Source organism: Hypanus sabinus, chromosome 11, assembly GCF_030144855.1.
Source record: "Hypanus sabinus isolate sHypSab1 chromosome 11, sHypSab1.hap1, whole genome shotgun sequence".
Classification (NCBI taxonomy): Eukaryota; Metazoa; Chordata; class Chondrichthyes; order Myliobatiformes; family Dasyatidae; genus Hypanus; species Hypanus sabinus.
Window position 1 is genome coordinate 33278109 of NC_082716.1, and position 18228 is coordinate 33296336.

The 18228-nt window shown below is 40.9% G+C and overlaps 1 protein-coding gene across 2 annotated transcripts in view; it reads right to left on the reverse strand.

Annotated features, from left to right (window-relative positions):
- The window catches only part of usp24 (ubiquitin specific peptidase 24), a 226377-nt gene that overhangs the window by 130358 nt on the left and 77791 nt on the right, over nt 1–18228 (reverse strand). For both annotated transcript variants that reach the window (XM_059984090.1, XM_059984089.1), the window contains 3 exons: nt 11076–11225; nt 5542–5673; nt 744–855 (listed from right to left, as the gene is read on the reverse strand). In XM_059984090.1, the coding sequence (XP_059840073.1) occupies nt 744–855; nt 5542–5673; nt 11076–11225 (394 nt within the window). The remainder of the gene's footprint in view (nt 1–743; nt 856–5541; nt 5674–11075; nt 11226–18228) is intronic.

An 18228-nucleotide genomic window follows, 5' to 3' on the forward strand; every position in this document is an offset into this window, starting at 1 on the left:
GGAATCTGATGCCAATCATTTTCTAACTGGTGTCCGTTGTATGAAACTGCATGGCTGTTAGACACTACACCATGCTTAAAGCAAAAGTTTTTAAACAGCACGTGTTTGTGTTTATAAAGCCATGATTTTTGTCACTGGTAGTTTGTGAGAAATAAGCAGGAAGACAATTTTGCTCATTGCATTTTCAAGTATTCAGGCTTGGAGATGCCCAAAACAGTAAGGGTTGAAAATGAAATGATTTCACTACTTCAAGTTAAAAACTACAAAGAATTGGAAGGTATCAACAATCCTCTTGAATGTTACAATGAAAATGAAGATTTGGAGGATGCAATCGTTGAAAGGATTGTATGAAAGCTGTCTATTGTCTACACTAAGGTTCTTCACAGACTTTGTTTATTTACAATCAAAAGAACACGGCAGCATACACTGGATTAATTCCTCCACTGATGACTATAAGGAACTAAAAGCTTAATAGTATGAAGTAGCATTGATAGTTTTCTAATTTGTACTGTATTTTATTTAAATACATAATTTGTTACACAGTTAAATCATAGCTTGACTTTTGTATACCTTTTTAACTATTTCCATGAAACTCCAGCTAACTGGGGCAGCCACTTAGTTGGGCCAAAATGTATGTCCCAAGTAACCAGAATCCATTGTACTGCATTTGCTGTGAAATACCTGGAAGAATCAAGGATTTGAAGAGTTTAAGATATTTGCTGTTCATTGAAGTAAATACATACCATTCATAGTGATTTCATAGGGTTCCAGTTTAAGGATTTTTTCTTTAAAAAGCTGTTGTTGAACATCACTCTCCAAATCTCCATGTCCTTTGGTAAACCATTCAAAGCACAACTGTGGGAACATAGGTTATCAAAAAAGAGATTGTTAAATTGCAAGTTATTTTCTTTCTGATGTTTTCTTTGAAAAATATAGAACTTTACATTTAATAGTGTATTAAACTAAAAATGCTTGCAAAAACAGTATTAATCTTTTAAATCCTTGTAATTGACCATTTATTAAAACTATTCTATGGGCGCCATAGTGGTTGGCTCAATGCTATTATAAGTTAGGGTGTCGGGGTTCGGAGTTCAATTCTACTCCTTCTGTAAGAAGTTTGCATGTTCTCCCTGTGACCACATGGGTTTTCTCTAGGTGTTCCAGTTTCTTTCCACAGCCCAAAGATGTACCGGTTATGTAGGTTAATTAGTCAATGTAAATCATCCTTTGATTAGGCTAGTGTTAAATAAGTGAGTTGCTAGGCAATGTGGCTCGTTGGGCCAAAAGGGCCTGTTCCATGCACTCTCTCTAAATAAATAAAAATAAATTCCCAAATATGGAAGGATTTTTATATTTATTCCTTTTTCTGGGTCAGTGTTGTACATCACCAATTTCCCATTATGGAAAGGTGTGGTTAAGAATACAGCTGAGAACTTACTCAAAACATTCAGTTTAAAAAGTGACACAAAGTTATATTACAACATTATAAAACACTAAAGCAGGCTACACCATGTCACCTATTATAGGAAGCATATGGAGGCTATTGAGAGGGTATAGATGAGGTTTAACAGGATGCTGTCTGGATTAGATGGCATGTGCTATTTCAAGAGACTGGACAGACTGAGAATGGCAGAAGCTGAGGGGAGACCTGACAAACTTAATCAGGTAATGAGGGTCATAAATAGACAGTCAGTATCTATTTCCCATTAGTAAAATATTTAATACTTGAGGGACACTGGTGTTTAGGTTGTTGAAGGTGTTGGTGATGAAGCCTTTAGATGTCAAGGTTTGGTAGAAGACTCTCTCATTGATGGTTATTTTAAACTAAAACTTTGAAAATCTAAAACTTTGTACAAACTTCTGAAGTGCTGTGAAAAAGTATTCAGCCCCCAACCTTTTGTTCACATAAATGAGTATCACAACCAGGAATTTTGATAAACTGAGAATCACATGCTCCTTTTTTCGCAATAGGGCTAAAAAAAACAAGGAAAATTGTAAAGTATGAAAAACTAAAAATTCAAAAACTGAAATGTCAGCAGTTCAAAAATATTCTTATTCCTTAGTTCAGTACTTAGTTGAACCACCTCTCACAGCCACTATAGTCTTTTTGGAAAAGTCTCTATTAGCTTTGCACGTGATGGAGCATTTCTCCATGCAAAATTGCTCAAGCTGTGCCAGGTTAGTTGGGGGGTGGCAATCTTGAAGTCTTGCCAGAGGTGTGCAATTGGGTTAAGGCCACTCCAAGTGTAACACCCTGGTTAAGATTTTTGCTGCTAATGCTGTAGGGTATTTCATTTTGTAGCTTTCTGTAGAAGCAATGTGTCCTGATGATAGTGTTTGGGTTTCAGTTGAAGATAAGGGCTGTGATGTTCAACTTAGGAATGCTGTGTCAGCCAGTCAGGATGATGGAATGGTTAAAGGTTCCAGAGGAAGCTGGGCGGAGAAGAGCAACACTGGTGGGTTTATGGTCTTTTGGTGGGAGATGGAGAGAAGATTGAGAGAGACGGCTGTAGAATTTGATCCGACGAGAAGGCGCGATTTGAAGGAATCCAAGAAGAGAAGTTCTACTGGTGATCAGTGAGAGGTTGACGCTCTGAATAAGGGATACACATTGCTTTTGGAAGATATGAGCTCCAACATGTGCACACTTAGACTGGTTTAATTATAATGGGACCTTTTATTTGTTTTCTTTTCCTTCTTTTTCCTCTTAAGAACTGTTTAATTAAGCTAAAATTAGTAAATACACTTTTTAATAATTGTAGACAGTGTATGATCTGTTATTTCTTGTGATGGATAATTACATGTGGGCAGCATTTACACAGCATTCACTCAAATCGGGTTATCATTAGTCAAAACATCGCAACTTCCCGGTTTGGTTGGACCTAAATTGTACCTACACTAGAAGTACATTGTTCGACAACGGTGGCCTTCCCACTGCTGAGTCCAGTGGCTGTTAGCAGAACCGGCTAACGAGCCGATTTTCTATACAAATCCAGTGAGGGGGCTTCACAAGGTTGCTCTGGCAGTGTGCTTTCAGTCATTGACCTGCTATAAGATGGACTTCCTCCCCAGTTTAAGCTTTCTGGCAAGTGCTAGCAGGTTTTTATCCAGGATCTCGCTATATTCTGCAGCATTCATCTTCCCATCAATCCTGATCAGATTTCTGGTCCCCGGTGCTGAAAAGCATCCCCATAGCACAATGCTACCTCTACTATACTTTACTGTAATGATTCTGTTACCTGACTGACGAGCAGCATTAGAATTACACATATACCATTAAAGAAAAACATATTCTTGCCAGTAAAGACTTTGCAAAGCATCTCTTATAAGATACTGTAAAGATATGGAGGGTGTTGTAGTCAGATGAGACTAAAGTGGAACTTTTTAGCCTCAACACTAAGCAGTACATAAATCTAATATTGCATACCAGCCAGGTAGTACCATCCCTGCTGTAAAGTATGGTGGGTTAGGATCATGCTATGGGGATACTTTTCAGCAGCAGTGGTTATGGCCCATTCCATCATGGGTAAAACCCTCCCGACCATTGAGCACATCTATACAAAGTATTGTTGCAGAAAAGCAGCATCCATCATCAGGGAATTCCACAACACAGGTCACGTTCTCTTCTTGCTGCTGTCCTTAGGAAGAAGCTACTGGAGCCTCAGGATTCACACCATCAAGTTCAGGAACAGTTATTACTTCTCAAATATCAGGCTCTTGAACCAAAGGGGATAATTTCACTTACCCCATCATTGAAATATTCCCACAAGCTATGGACCCACTTTAAAGGGCACTTCATCTTATATTCTAGTTAATTATTGCTTATTTACTTACTATTATTATTAATATCATTTGTAGCCTTTTGTCATTTTCACACTGGTTGAATGCTCAAGTTGGCGCAGTATTTCATTGATTTATGGATTTGGGCATGTCCACAAGACAATTAAAATCAGTGACATATATATATTCTAATAATAAATTTACTTGGAACTTTTAATCTTTTTGGGCACATAACATTATTTGCTTCTAATCAGTATCTTGGCCTAATTCTATACAGGCGTGACTGCTTCATTTGTTAGTTGTGAATGATATTGAACATTATGTAATTATCAATAAACATATCCACCTATGATGGAAAGAAAGTTATTGGTAATATCGCTTAGGGTGTGAGTCTAAGGGCATTATGTGAGGAATTCCTGCTATGATGTCCTGAGACCAACAGACTTTCAATTATATTTCTTATAATATTCTTCTTTTTCTGCCCCCACCCAACCCTCCAACTCCCACAAGGTATGTCTCTAACCACTGGAGATTTTTTGCACTGGATTTAGTGTTGTTCTCCATAGAAATGAGCCCTTGAGCAAGTTACATTAATGCCAACCATAGTGCCCACCCATTAATTCTACACCTCTCCATGCCTTGGTCATTGAAGTACCCATACAAATGCCTCTTAACTGTTATTTCTGCTCTTAACTCAACTACATCTTCTGGCAGCTCATAACAGAAACCAGCTTTGCATTAGAATCATTCGGGTAACAGCAATCTGAGATATGGAATAAAATTCAATCTTACAAAATACAGGGAAAAAAAGCAAATAAACAAACAATTATTTCCCAGTTTTTTAAAAAAAATGCACATGACATGGCTTCAAGTTCTGGAAAAATGCAATCCAGGTGACTTTTGCAGATTGCGAACCCCCTTCTCGTAACACAGAATTCCATCTGCCATTCCCTTGTCCACTTCCTAGTTAGAAAAAAACTTTCTTCAGTGTCCACTATACTATCAATCTGCAAATTTGTTGACAATGCCACCTACATTTTCATCCAAATCATTAATATATATGACAGAGGACTCCGTTGAGGACTGCAGAACACCACTGGTCACAGGCCTTCAGCCTGAAAGCCCCTTCACTACCTTCCTGTCTCATACCACCAAGCCATTTTGTATCCAGTTGGCTACCTCACTCTGGATGCCACGTGTTCTAATCTTCTTGACTGGTCTATCACACAGGACCTTGTGAAAGGCTTTGCTAAGGTCCATATAGGCAAAGTCTATTGCCCTGCCTTGTCAATCTTCTTGGTCATCTCTCAAAAAAAAGCTCAAATTCAAAAGACATGATTGCCCACACACACTAAATCCTCAAACATAAATTTTACCAAGGGCAATCACTATCAGAGCAGACCTGATATTTAGGTCTTTAATCAATGTCTGGATTAAACTATGATGTGACACCCAACAATGCCAGTGAAATCTAAACTCAATAGTACTAAGGCTGAATATCAACTGATGGTACTGTCAACAAAATTTTATCTTTTTACTGATTATCTCATGAAAAGTGATTGCATTTTCCCAGCCAATTTTCCACATTGTAATGTGACTACCAAGACTGTTACTGTCAATAATATCAGATCCATTTTTGGCATGGATTTAGTGCAAAAGGTGTTTCTAAAGTAGACATCAGATTAACATGGAGGGAAAAAACTAGAGCTGAAACAACATTAGAGAATACTTCAAACAAGACAGATTATCAGACCAATGTACCTCTCGATCGAGTTCACAGATATCTGCTCCAGACACCAGGCACTCCCAAATCTCCTTGGCACGATTCCAACCAATGTAAAGGCTGGCTTCTTGAAGAAAGAATGCAAGGAACCTCAGGTGTGCTTCCAAGTACTGTGGAGGAAACAGAATCAAGGAACTTTTGTACTTCAAAACTACAACAGATTTGGGTAACACACACAAAATCCTGGTGGAACGCAGCAGGCCAGGCAGCATCTATAGGGAGAAGCGCTGTCGACATTTCGGGCCGAGACCTTTAGTCAGGACTAACTGAAAGGAAAGATAGTAAGAGATTTGAAAGTAGGAGGGGGAGGGGAAAATGTGAAATGATAGGAGAAGACTGGAGGGGGTGGGGTGAAGCTGAGAGCCAGACAGGTGATTGGCAAAAGCGATACTGAGCTAGAGAAGGGAAAGGATCATGGACGGGAGGCCTAGGGAGAAAGAAAGGGGGAGGGGAGCACCAGAGGGAGATGGAGAACAGGCAGAGAGAGAAAGAAAAAACTAAATATATCAGGGATGGGGTAAGAAGGGGAGGAGGGGCATTAACGGAAGTTAGAGAAGTCAATGTTCATGCCATCAGGTTGGAGGCTACCCAGCCGGTATATAAGGTGTTGTTCCTCGAACCTGAGTGTGGTTTCATCTTGACAGTAGAGGAGGCCATGGATAGACATGTCAGAATGGGAATGGGACGTGGAATTAAAATGTGCGGCCACTGGGAGATCCTGCTTCCTCTGGCGGACAGAGCGTAGGTGTTCAGCGAAACAGTCTCCCAGTCTGCGTCGGGTCTCACCAATATATAAAAGGCCACATTGGGAGCACCGGACGTAGTATACCACACCAGCCGACTCACAGGTGAAGTGTCGCCTCACCTGGAAGGACTACCTGGGGCCCTGAATGGTGGTGAGGGAGGAAGCGTAAGGGCAGGTGTAGCACTTGTTCCATTTGCAAGGATAAGTGCCAGGAGGGAGATCGGTAGGAAAGGATGGGGGGGGGGGGGGGGTGAATGGACAAGGGAGTCGCGTAGGGAGCAATTCCTGCGGAAAGCAGAAAGAGGAGGGGAGGGAACGATGTGCTTGGTAGTGGGATCCCGTTGGAGGTGGCGGAAGTTACGGAGAATTATACGTTGGATCCGGAGGCTGGTGGGGTGGTAGGTGAGGACAAGGGGAACCCTATCCCGAGTGGGGTGCTGGGCGGATGGGGTGAGGGCAGATGTGCGGGAAATGGGAGAGATGTGTTTGAGAGCAGAGTTGATGGTGGAAGAAGGGAAGCCCCTTTGTTTAAAAAGGGAAGACAGATTTGGGTCCAGCTTTTGCCACAACAAATAACTTTATGTATTATGGAAGTAAATCATTTAAACATTGCCAGTTTCTGGAAAAATGATAAACTGGTTTGAAATAAAAAGGGGTGACATGTACTACTGAAGGTAACAAAAAGAAAAGTCTATAGTGGATAATGGTGCCATGATAACATAGAAACCCTACAGAACGATACAGGGGCTTCGGCCCACAAAGCTGTGCCAAATATGTCCCTACCTTAGAAATTACCAAGGGTTACCCATAGCCCTCTATTTTTCTAAGCTCCATGCAGCTATCTAGGAGTCTCTTAAAAGACCCTATCGTATCTGCCTCCGCCACCATTGCCGGCAGCCCATTCCACACACTCACCACTTTGCGTAAAATCACCACTCTCTGCATTAAAAATTATAACTAAAATGTAAGAAGTTAGTTCTAAAATGAAGTTAGTTCTATGCCTGGAGTTATAGAACACTCATCCAATTCAAAGCTAAATGAATAATCTAAAACAAACCTTCTGCTTCTACATCACTCAGTGACCTATTTTTCCATAACTGTTTTAGTTCCTTATCTCTCATGAAAACAAATATTTAGCAGCATTAACTCACTACCAGTAATTGATAAATTTCAATGAAGTTGTTCTTTACAGATGACAACTGTGAATCAGCCACCTTCTCAGAAGCTATTGGGATAAATTTTCTGATTGTTAGACTTACTAAAAGTTTTGATTATTTTTCTTTCAAAAAGAAAAGGCTTGAAGTATGTTATGTCAGTTCAACTATGGGATATTTTTTAAAAAGACATTCTCTCTTCTCCCCTTCCATTACACAGAAGATATAAAAGGTAAGCCTGAAATCATGTACCACCAGCCTCAAGGACATCCTCAACCCCAGTTATAAGACTATTAAATGGTTCCCTAGAATGATACTTGACATCACAATCTACCTTGTTGTGATCTTGCTTCTTATTGTTTACCTTCATTGTACCATTGGACAGCATGGTAGCATACTGGTTAGCACAACCCAGGTTCAATTCCCACTGCTGCCTGTACAAAGTCTGTACGTTCTCCCCATGACCATGTGGATTTCCTCTGGGTACTCTGGTATCCTCCCACAGTGCAAAGACGTATCATTTGGTAGGTCATCATAAACTGTCCTGTGATTAGGCTAGGATTAAACTGGGGAAATGCTGGGCTGCATGGGTTGAAGGGCCAAAAAGCCTATCTGCGCTGTATGCTAATAAATAAATAAAACCTCTATAACTGATGCACTTAATTTCATGTTTATTGTCATCTCACTGTACATAAAGCAAACGAAACAATGTCCCTCCGGACTATGGTGCACCAACATAATATATAACACACAGCACATAAAATAAAATATTACCATAAATAAGTGAACAAAATATAATTCAAAATACATGTAAAGTACAGCACTGTTAACCAGTACAGTAAAAACCTCGCTGTCTGAGTGATGAGACCCCTGTGCTGGCTGGGTACTCATTCGTCTCCTAGAATGAAGAAAGAAGCTGTTACCCAGTCTGGCAGACCTAGTCCTGATGCTTCCGTACCTCCTTCCTGATGGCAGTGGGTCAAAGAGATCGTGAAATGGGTGAAAGGAATCATCAACAATGCTTTGGGCCCTTCATCCACAACACTCGGAAATGTCGGAAATTGTGGGGGGGTGGGGGACAGATGCTGGTGACTCCCTCAGCAGGTTGTGCTGTTTTCGGTAGACTCCTGGTAGGGTCCAATGCCTTGATGTAGCCAGACACGTTGAGACTCAGGTTGTTCTCGCACCACATGATGCCTCTCTACCTCCTCTCTGTAAGCCGACTCATCATTGTTGCTGATGAGGCCAATCACTGTAGTATCATCAATGAACTTGATGATGCAATTTGAGCTGACGCTGGCCATGCAGTCACGAGTCAGCAGTGTGAACATCAGAGGACTTAGCACACAACCCTGAGGGGCACCAATGCTCAACATGATGGAGTTTGAGACGTTACTGCCAACTTGGACTGACTGGGGTCTTTCCGTCAAGAAATCCAAGTTCCAGTTACAGACACTGGTGTTGATTTTGCATTGTTATTATTTAACCTTGCTCTACCTCAGTGCATTCAGTAATTTGATCTCTATGGAGAGTGTGCAAGACAAGCTTTACACTATATCTCGGCATATATGACAATGATAAACCAATTCCAAAAGGGCAAAACCAGAAGTAATGAAGAACATGATTATTTCAGTCCAAAATTAGTAGTTAAGAATCAAAATCAAGTTTAATAGCACTGACAGCACACACAAAATGCTGGTGGAACGCAGCAGGCCTGGCAGCATCTATAGGGAGAAGCGCTGTCGATGTTTCGGGCCGAGACCCTTCGTCAGGACCAACTGGAAGGAAAGATAGTAAGAGATTTGAAAGTAGGAGGGGGAGGGGAAAATGTGAAATGATAGGAGAAGACTGGAGGGGGTGGGGAGAAGCTGAGAGCCAGACAGGTGATTGGCAAAAGGGATACGGAGCTAGAGAAGGGAAAGGATCATGGGACAGGAGGCCTAGGGAGAAAGAAAGGGGGAGGGGAGCACCAGAGGGAGATGGAAAACAGGCAGAGTGATGGGCAGAAAGAGAGAAAAAAAAAGAGGGGAAAAGAAACTAAATATATCAGGGATGGGTAAGAAGGGGAGGAGGGGCATTAACAGAAGTTAGAGAAGTCAATGTTCATGCCATCAGGTTGGAGGCTATCCAGCCGGTATATAAGGTGTTGTTCCTCCAACCTGAGTGTGGTTTCATCTTGACAGTAGAGGAGGCCATGGATATACATATCAGAATGGGAATGGGACGTGGAATGAAAATGTGTGGCCACTGGGAGATCCTGCTTTCTCTGGCGGACAGAGCGTAGGTGTTCAGCAAAACGGTCTCCCAGTCTGTATCGGGTCTCACCAATATATAAAAGGCCACACCAGGAGCACCAGACGCAGTATATCACACCAGCTGACTCACAGGTGAAGTGTCACCTCACCTGGAAGGACTGTCTGGGGCCCTGAATGGCGGTGAGGGAGGAAGTGTATAGCACTTGTTCCACTTACAGGGATAAGTGCCAGGAGGGAGATCGGTGAGAAGGGATAGGGGGTACGAATGGACAAGGGAGTCGTGGTCACTTTTCCAGCTCTCACCCGGTCTTCTCCTATCATTTTGCATTTTCCCCTCCCCCTCCTACTTTCAAATCTCTTAGTATCTTTCCTTTCAGTTAGTCCTGACGAAGGGTCTTGGCCCACAACGTCAACAGTGCTTCTCCCTACAGATGCTGCCTGGCCTGCTGTGTTCCACCAGCATTTTGTGTGTGTTGCTTGAATTTCTAGCATCTGCAGATTTCCTCGTGTTTGCTTAATAGCACCGACATATTTTGTGAAATATGTTGTTTTGCTGCAGCAGTGCATTCCAATGCACAATAATTTTAAAAGCTATAAATATATACATAAGTATATGTAATAAGTATTGCAAAAGGAAAGGAAAAATAGTGAGGCAGTGTTCACGTGTTCATCGTCCATGCAGAAAACTGATGGCAGAGAGGGAGAAGCTGATCCTGAAACGTTGAACGTGTGTCTTCACGCTCCTGTACCTCCTCCTCAATGGTAGCAATAAGAGGGTATGCCATGGATGAAAGGGGTCCTTAATGATTGTTGTAGACTAGCACAAGTGTTGTCCTGAGTCTATTAACAGCATTTACATTTCCATGACCAGAACTCAAATTCAAATTAAAGTTTAAATTTTTGTTAAATGAGAGCTAAAATTAAAAATAAAAATTCCTATGCTATTAGAATCATTTTTTGACAGCCAAAATTATAGCAATTAATTTATATTTGAAAATACCACGTATGCATTCATATATTATTTCCTCAAATAAACTAATTGAGTTCTATTTTTAAGAAAGCTAGTGAAAATAGTTTTAAATCTTTTTGTGATTTTTGGTCTATTCCAGATGTATCCAAAGGCATAGTCTAAGCGGCATCAGTTCCAATAAAGGTATTAAAAACAATTCAGAAAATTAATGCAGTCTGGTGGCTGGGTTGCAGGTGTCTGTAACTCATCCTGTACATACACAGAATAGTTGTCAGTTGAGGTACAAGATCTGGCCGAAACTGCAGTCATTTGTTTCGTACAAAACTGAAGAAAACAAAATCTGAATGGCTGTCTTATGAATACATAACATTAAGGCTAGAACACTTACATCTTGATGGGTGTATCTGCCATCTACGATTGTTAACCCTGTTAGACCTCCTGGTCCAGCTGCAGAAAGTGCAAGTCGATGGCAAGCCACAAGACTTCCTGTAACCAATTTCACGATTTCAAAGTTCTTCTTCAAATCCTGCACAATGCTCTGAAAGACGAGAATCAGATGTCAAGTGTTTAATTTTCAAACCTTAGTAAAAATCAAGCATCATTCTCATATTGGTTGAATTTTAAATGTTAAAGGCTTGGATAACATCTTCTCATCTTGAAGGTCTGAAATGAAATCCAACCAAAACCCCATGACAATCAATTGAATACAAGTAACTATAAAGAAAAATAAATACTTTGAACCAAGAATTGTAAATATGAAAATCTATTTTTGCTTTAAATTATGTTTGAAGAAAATCCCTGTCCAATGAATGGCTACATCTGTTGAAGATCCAAAATCCAAATTCCTTCTTTAAAACTTAATATGCAACATTTACTTTATCAAAATAATTAATATTTGATATAAAGAGCTCAAATTTATTAAAATCCCTTAAGCCTAAATTCATAAATTGTGCATTTACAGTTCCAGTATTGGCAGGAAGATGACTAGACAGTAGGACCACTCAAGAATAAAGGAGGAAACATACTGGAGATGAAGGTGGTAGTGGAGGTCCTGAATGAATACCTTGCTTCAGTATTCACCGAGGAGAGACACGTTTGACAAATGTGAGGTCAACATGGAATAGGATATTGGGCTGGAGCATATTGAGGTTAAGAAAGAGACAGTATTGGAATTGTTGAGAAACATTAGAATTGATTAGTTCCTAGGGCTGAAAGAGAGAAAACCCCAGGTTACTACAAGAAGGGAAGAGACTGTTAAGAAATTGATGGCATTTTTGTGTCCTCACTAGCCACAGGAGTGGTACCAGAGGATGAAAAGTGTTGCCGCATTGCTCAAGAATGGTAATAAGGATAATCCTGAGAATTATAGACTAGTGAGTCCTCTGTCAGTGGTGATCAAATTACTGGAAAGGATTTAGAGACAGGATTTAAAGGCATTTGGAGAAGCATTGTCTGATTAGGGATAGTCAGCACAAGGAGCAGTCTGGGCCTCATGAGACTAATTCAGTTTTTTGATAAGGTAACAAAACAAAGTGATGAAGGTAGAGTTATGGATGTGGAGTATATGAAACACATGAAACATGTGGAGTATATGAAACCTTCACAAGGTTCCCTTCAGTAGACTCATCCAGATAGTCATGAGTAATGGAACCCATGGAAACTTTGCTATATGGAGTTGGAACTGGGCTGTTCACAAAGCAGATACAGAGCATATTCTAGTCTGTGACTAGTAGCGTTCTACAGGGATCTGTTCTGGGACCCTTGCTCTTTGTGACTTTTTATAAACAACTTGGAACAGGAAACGGAGGAGTGCATTAGCAATTTTGCAGAAAACACAGGCTGGATCACAGGTAAAGCGTAGAAGGTTGTCATAGATTACAAAGGGATAGAGACAGAAGAAACGGCAAATGGAGTTCAATCTGGAACAATATCAAGAGATACACTTTGGAAGATCGAATGTGAAATCAGAGTATGAAATTAATAAAAGGATTCTTAGCAGTGTGGAGAAACAGAGGAATCTTGTGGTCCAAATCCATTGATCTTTCAAAGATGCCATGCAAGTTGACAGAATGGTTAAGGCACCCCATATACTTCATTAATAGGGTAATGAGTTCAAGAGACTTGAGATGATGTTGCAGCTCTATAAGTCTCTAGTTAGACTACACTTTAAGAACTGTGTTCATTTCTGGCTGACTCATTACAGGAAGAATGCGGAAACTTCAGAGTGGGTAAAGAAGTTGTTTACCAGAATGCTGCCTAGATTGGAGAGCATGCCTTATGAGGAAAGGTTGAGCAAACTGGGCTTTTCTCTTTGAAGCGACAAAGGATGAGATACGACTTGACAGAGATGTCTAAGATTATGAGAAGCACGTTTCTCCCCAAAGGCAGCAACAGCCAATACAAGAAATTGTTTAAGAGATGTCATAAGTGTCTTTTTTTTTTAAACACAGTTTATATTAGTCAGTACACATTGTATGCTGAAGGGCCCATACTGTGCTATACTATTCTATGTTCTCTGATAGCTGTTACCATAGAGGGCACTGTTAGTCTGAAAAATACACTGCGCAATACCAGTTGATATTCCAATATCCTAATTGCTATATTCAGCGAAGAGAAAATTTCACTATTCCATTTGTTGAAAAATAAACTCAAAATGTTTTCTGGGCAAACAGCATAGAAATTGGTACCTATTTGGTAGCTTCTTTATAAAGGACAGGGGCATGGGATGTTGACCTACAATTCAGTGGGAAGACTTTCAGACAAAAGTAATAGATCCAGATTCAATGATCCAGAATTCTCATCAATCATTAAAATAATTCAAGTCATACAATTCACACATATGTGTCTCAACAAAAAGTATAGCATATTGCATTTAGTGCTACAAGGCAGATTACTGCTCAGGGAGTCTGATACCTGTGAAGAAAAACTTAAAGGTGGTCTATTTTTACAATATCAAATTAAGGATAAATGGACAGTTCAAAATGTATAAACCCTGGAAGAATGGTCTGAACAAAGGCATTTGAAATCTAATGTTTTAAAATGTTAAGTACAGGACATAAAAAAAAGTAAACATGTAAAAAAATGAAAAAATACTACAGTTGTGGTAACCAGTGTGTCAGAACAGATTGTGGAGTGCTTATGGAGGAATCAAAAGTTTGAGCACGGTGGGCCTAATGATCTGAGCTGCACATATTTCAATGCAAGGCATATTCTAGGAAAAACCAATGAGCTTAGGGCATTGATCAGCATATGGCATTATGACATTGTAGTCATTAGTTCGACTTGGTTACAGGAGGGGCAGGAGGAAGGGTGACATTACTAGTCAGAGAAAATGTCACGGTAGTGCCCAATTGAAAAAGGCTGGAGAGCTCAGCTAGTAAGGTTTTATGGGTAGAACTGAGAAACAAGACAGGTATGACCACCTTTATCAGATTATATTGCAGTCCACCCAATAGGCTGTGGAATTCAGAAGAGCAAATTTCTAGAGAAATCGCAGACTCGTTGAAAGAAACACCAGGTTGGGAAAGAGTTTCAAATGTGTTCAGGAAAGTTTCTTTAATCAGCACGTACAAGTCCCAACGAGAGAATGCGATACTCAATCTCCTGCTAGGGAAATTGGCACAGCATATATGGAAGGAAGGGAAATAAGCAGTAGTATCATGGAACATATAGAGATTAAAGAGGAAGAGTTTCTTGCTGCCTTACAGTGAATAAAGGTAGATAAATCACCTAAGCCTGACATGATATTTTCTCGGACCTTGAGCGAGACTTGTGTAGAAATTGCAGGGGCCCTGGCAAAGATATTGAAAATGTCCTTAGCCATGGGTGTAGTGATGGAGGATTGGAGGGTAGCTCATGTTATTCCGTTGTTTAAAAAGTCCTCCAAAAGTAAACCAGGTAATTACAGGCCAATGAGCCTGACATCAATAGTAGGCAAATTATTCGAAGTTGTTCTGAGAGATCGGATATACAAGTATTTGGACAGCCAAGGGCTGATTAAGGATAGACAGCATGGCTCTGTGCGTGGTAGATCATGTCTAATGAATTTTTGAGGAGGTTACCAAGAAAGTAGATGAAAGAAAGGCTGTAGATGTTGCCTACAATAAGGCATTTGACAAAGTCCCACATGGGAAGTTAGTTCAGAAGGTTCAGACACTAAGTATCCATGGAGAGGCTGCAAAATGGATTCGAAATTGGCTGTGTGGAAGAAGACAAAGTGGTAGTGGATGATTGCTTCTCAGACTGGAGGCCTGTGACTAGTGGTGTGCCTCAGGATCTGTTCTGGGACCATTGTTGTTTGTTGTCTATATCAATGATATAGATGATAATGTGGTAAAGTGGATCAGCATGTTTGCTGATGACACTAAGATTGGAGGCGTTGTGGACAGCGAGAAAGGCTTTCAAAGCTTGCAGAGTGATCTGGACCAACTGGAAAAATGGGCCAGAAAATGGTAGATGGAATTTAATGCAGACAAGTGTGAGGTGTTGCATTTTGGAAGGACAAATCAAGGTAGGACATACACAGTAAATGGTAAGGCACTGAGGAGTGCGAAGGAACAAAGGGAGTTCAGATACATAATTCCCTTAAAGTGGTGTCACAGGTAAACAGGGTTGTAAAGAAGGCATCCTGGCATTCATAAATCAAAGTACTGAATCTAAGAGTTGGGATGTTATGGTGAGATTGTATAAGACATTGGTGAGAACAAATTTGGAGTATTGTGCGCTCTTCTGGTCACCTAACTATAGGAAGGGTATCAATAAGATTGAAAGAGTGCGGAGAAGATTTACTAAAATGTTGCTGGGTCTTCAGGAGTTGAGTTACAGGGAAAGATTGAACAGGTTAGGACTTCATTCCTTGGAGCATAGAAGAATGAGGGGGGATTTGATAGAGGTTTACTAAATTATGAGGGGTACAGACAGAGTAAATGGAAGTAGGCTCTTTCCACTTAGATTAGGAAAGATAAATACGAGAGGACATGGCTTTAGGGTGAAAGGGGAAAGGTTAACTAGACACTAGAATACTACAGCACAGTACAGGCCCTTCAACCCTCGATGTTGTGCCGACCCATATATTCCTTAAAAAAAAGTACTCAACCCACACTACCCCATAACTGTCCATTTTTTTTCATCCATGTGCCTGTCCAAGAGGCTCTTAAATACCACTAATGTTTTAGCCTCCACCACCATCCCTGACAAGTCATTCCAGGTACCCACAACCCTCTGCGTAAAAAAACTTACCCCTGATGTCTCTCCTAAACTTCCCTCCCTTAACTTTGTACATATGCCCTCTGGTGATTGCTATTGGTGCCCTGGAAAACAGGTATTGGCTATCCACCCTATCTATGCCTCTCATAATCTTGTAGACCCCTATCAAGTCCCCTCTCATCCTTCTACGTTCCAAAGAGAAAAGTCCCAGCTCTACTAACCTTGCTTCATAAGACTTGTTTTCCAATCCAGGCAACGTCCTGATAAATCTCCTCTGCACCCTCTCCATAGCTTCCACAATCTTCCTATAATGAGGTGACCAGAACTGAACACGATACTCTAAGTAAGGTCTCGCCAGAGATTTGTAGAGTTGCAACATGACCTCTCTACTCTTGAACCCAATCCCCCTATTAATGAAGCCTAGCATCCCATAGGCCTTCTTAACTATCCTATCAACCTGTGCAGTGACCTTGAGGGATGTATGGATTTGAAACCCAAGGTCCCTCTGTTCATCCACACTCTTAAGTAACTGACCATTAACCCTGTACTCAGCCTTCTGGCTTATCCTTCCAAAATGCATCACCTCACACTTATCCAGAATGAATTCCATCTGCCACTTTTCTATCGAACTCTGCATCCTGTCTATATCCTCTTGTAACCTTCGACAACCTACAGCTCCATCCACAACTCCTCCGCTCTTCGTGTCATCCTCAAACTTACTCACACATCCTTCCACCTCTTTATCCAGGTCAATTATAAAAAGCACAAAGAGCAAGGGTCCCAGGACAGATCTTTGCGGCACTCCACTAGTCACCGACCTCCAGGCAGAATACTTTCCTTTCACTACTACCCTCTGCTTTCTTCCTGTAAGCCAATTTTTTTACCCAAACAGCCAAGGTTCCACTGATCCCATGCCTCATGACTTTCTGTATGAGTCTCTCGTGAAGGACCATTAGGGGGAACTTCTTCACTCAGAGAGTGGCAGGAGTGTGGAACAAGCTGCCATCTGACGTAGTAAATGTGGGCTCACTCTTAAGTTTTAAGAATAAATTGGATAGATACATGGATGGGAGAGGTCGGGAGGGTTACTTGGGTGCAAGTCAATGGGGCTAGTGGAATAAAGTTTTGGCACGGACTAGAAGGGCCGAATTGCCTGTTTTCTGTGCTGTAGTGTTCTATGGTTCTGTGGAAGGAGACAGGACAGGTGACAGATATTTGTGTGTAGGGGAACACTTTACATCTAGTGATTATAACACCATTAGTTTCAAGATAATTATGGAAAAGGATAGGTCTGGTCCTGAGGCTGGACCTATCTGACCGGAGGCCTGTGGCTAAAGGTGTGTCACAGGGATTGATGCTGGGTCTGTTGTTGTTTCCCATCTATATCATCAGTCTGGATGATCATGTGGTAAACTAGATCAGCAAAGTTGCAGATGACACCAAGATTGGGGATGTAATGGAAGTAAGGAAGAATATTGAAGCCTACTGCAGGATCTGGACCTGCCGGAAAATAGGCTGAAAAAAATGGCAGAGAATACAGATCCATAGTGCTGATGACACCAAATTGTGCAGAGGATACAGAGAGTCTGCAAAGAGATATAGATAGGTTAACTCTATCTATGCCCTTAGATTAGATCCAGCGGACAAGGGTCTGGCGGATAAAGTACAATGTCATCCACTTTGGAAGGAAAAATGGATTTTTATTTAAATGGTAAAAGATTGCCATTGCAGGAGGACTCTAGAGTGCTTGTGCATGAATCATAAAAGGTTAGTTTGCAGGTGCACCAGGCTATCAAGAAGGCAAATGGAATATTGGCTTTCATTGCTAGAGGGATTGAATTTAAGAGCAAGGAGGTTATGCTGCAACTGTAAAGGTGAGGTCACATCTGGAGTACTATGTGCAGTTCTGGCCTCCTTACTTGAAGCAGTATAAACTGGCTTTGAAGGCCGTGCAGAGGAGGTTCACCAGATTGATTCCAGAGATGAAGGGGTTAGACTATGAGGAGAGATTGAGTCACCTGGGACTGCACTTGCTGGAATTTAGAAGGAGAGGAGATCTTACAGAAGCATATAAAATTATGAAAGGGATAGATAAGATAGAAGCAAGGAAATTGTTTCCACTGGTAGGTGCGACTCAAACTCGGGGACATAGCCTCAAGATTCGGGGGAGTACATTTTAAGGACGGAGGTGAGGAGGAAATGTTTTTCCCAAAGAGTGGTGTGAATCTGTGGAATTCTCTGCTCAATGAAGCAGTGGAGGCTACCTCAGTAAATATATTTAAGACAAGGAAGGATACATTTTGTCATAGTAGGGGAATTAAGTGTTATGGTGAAAA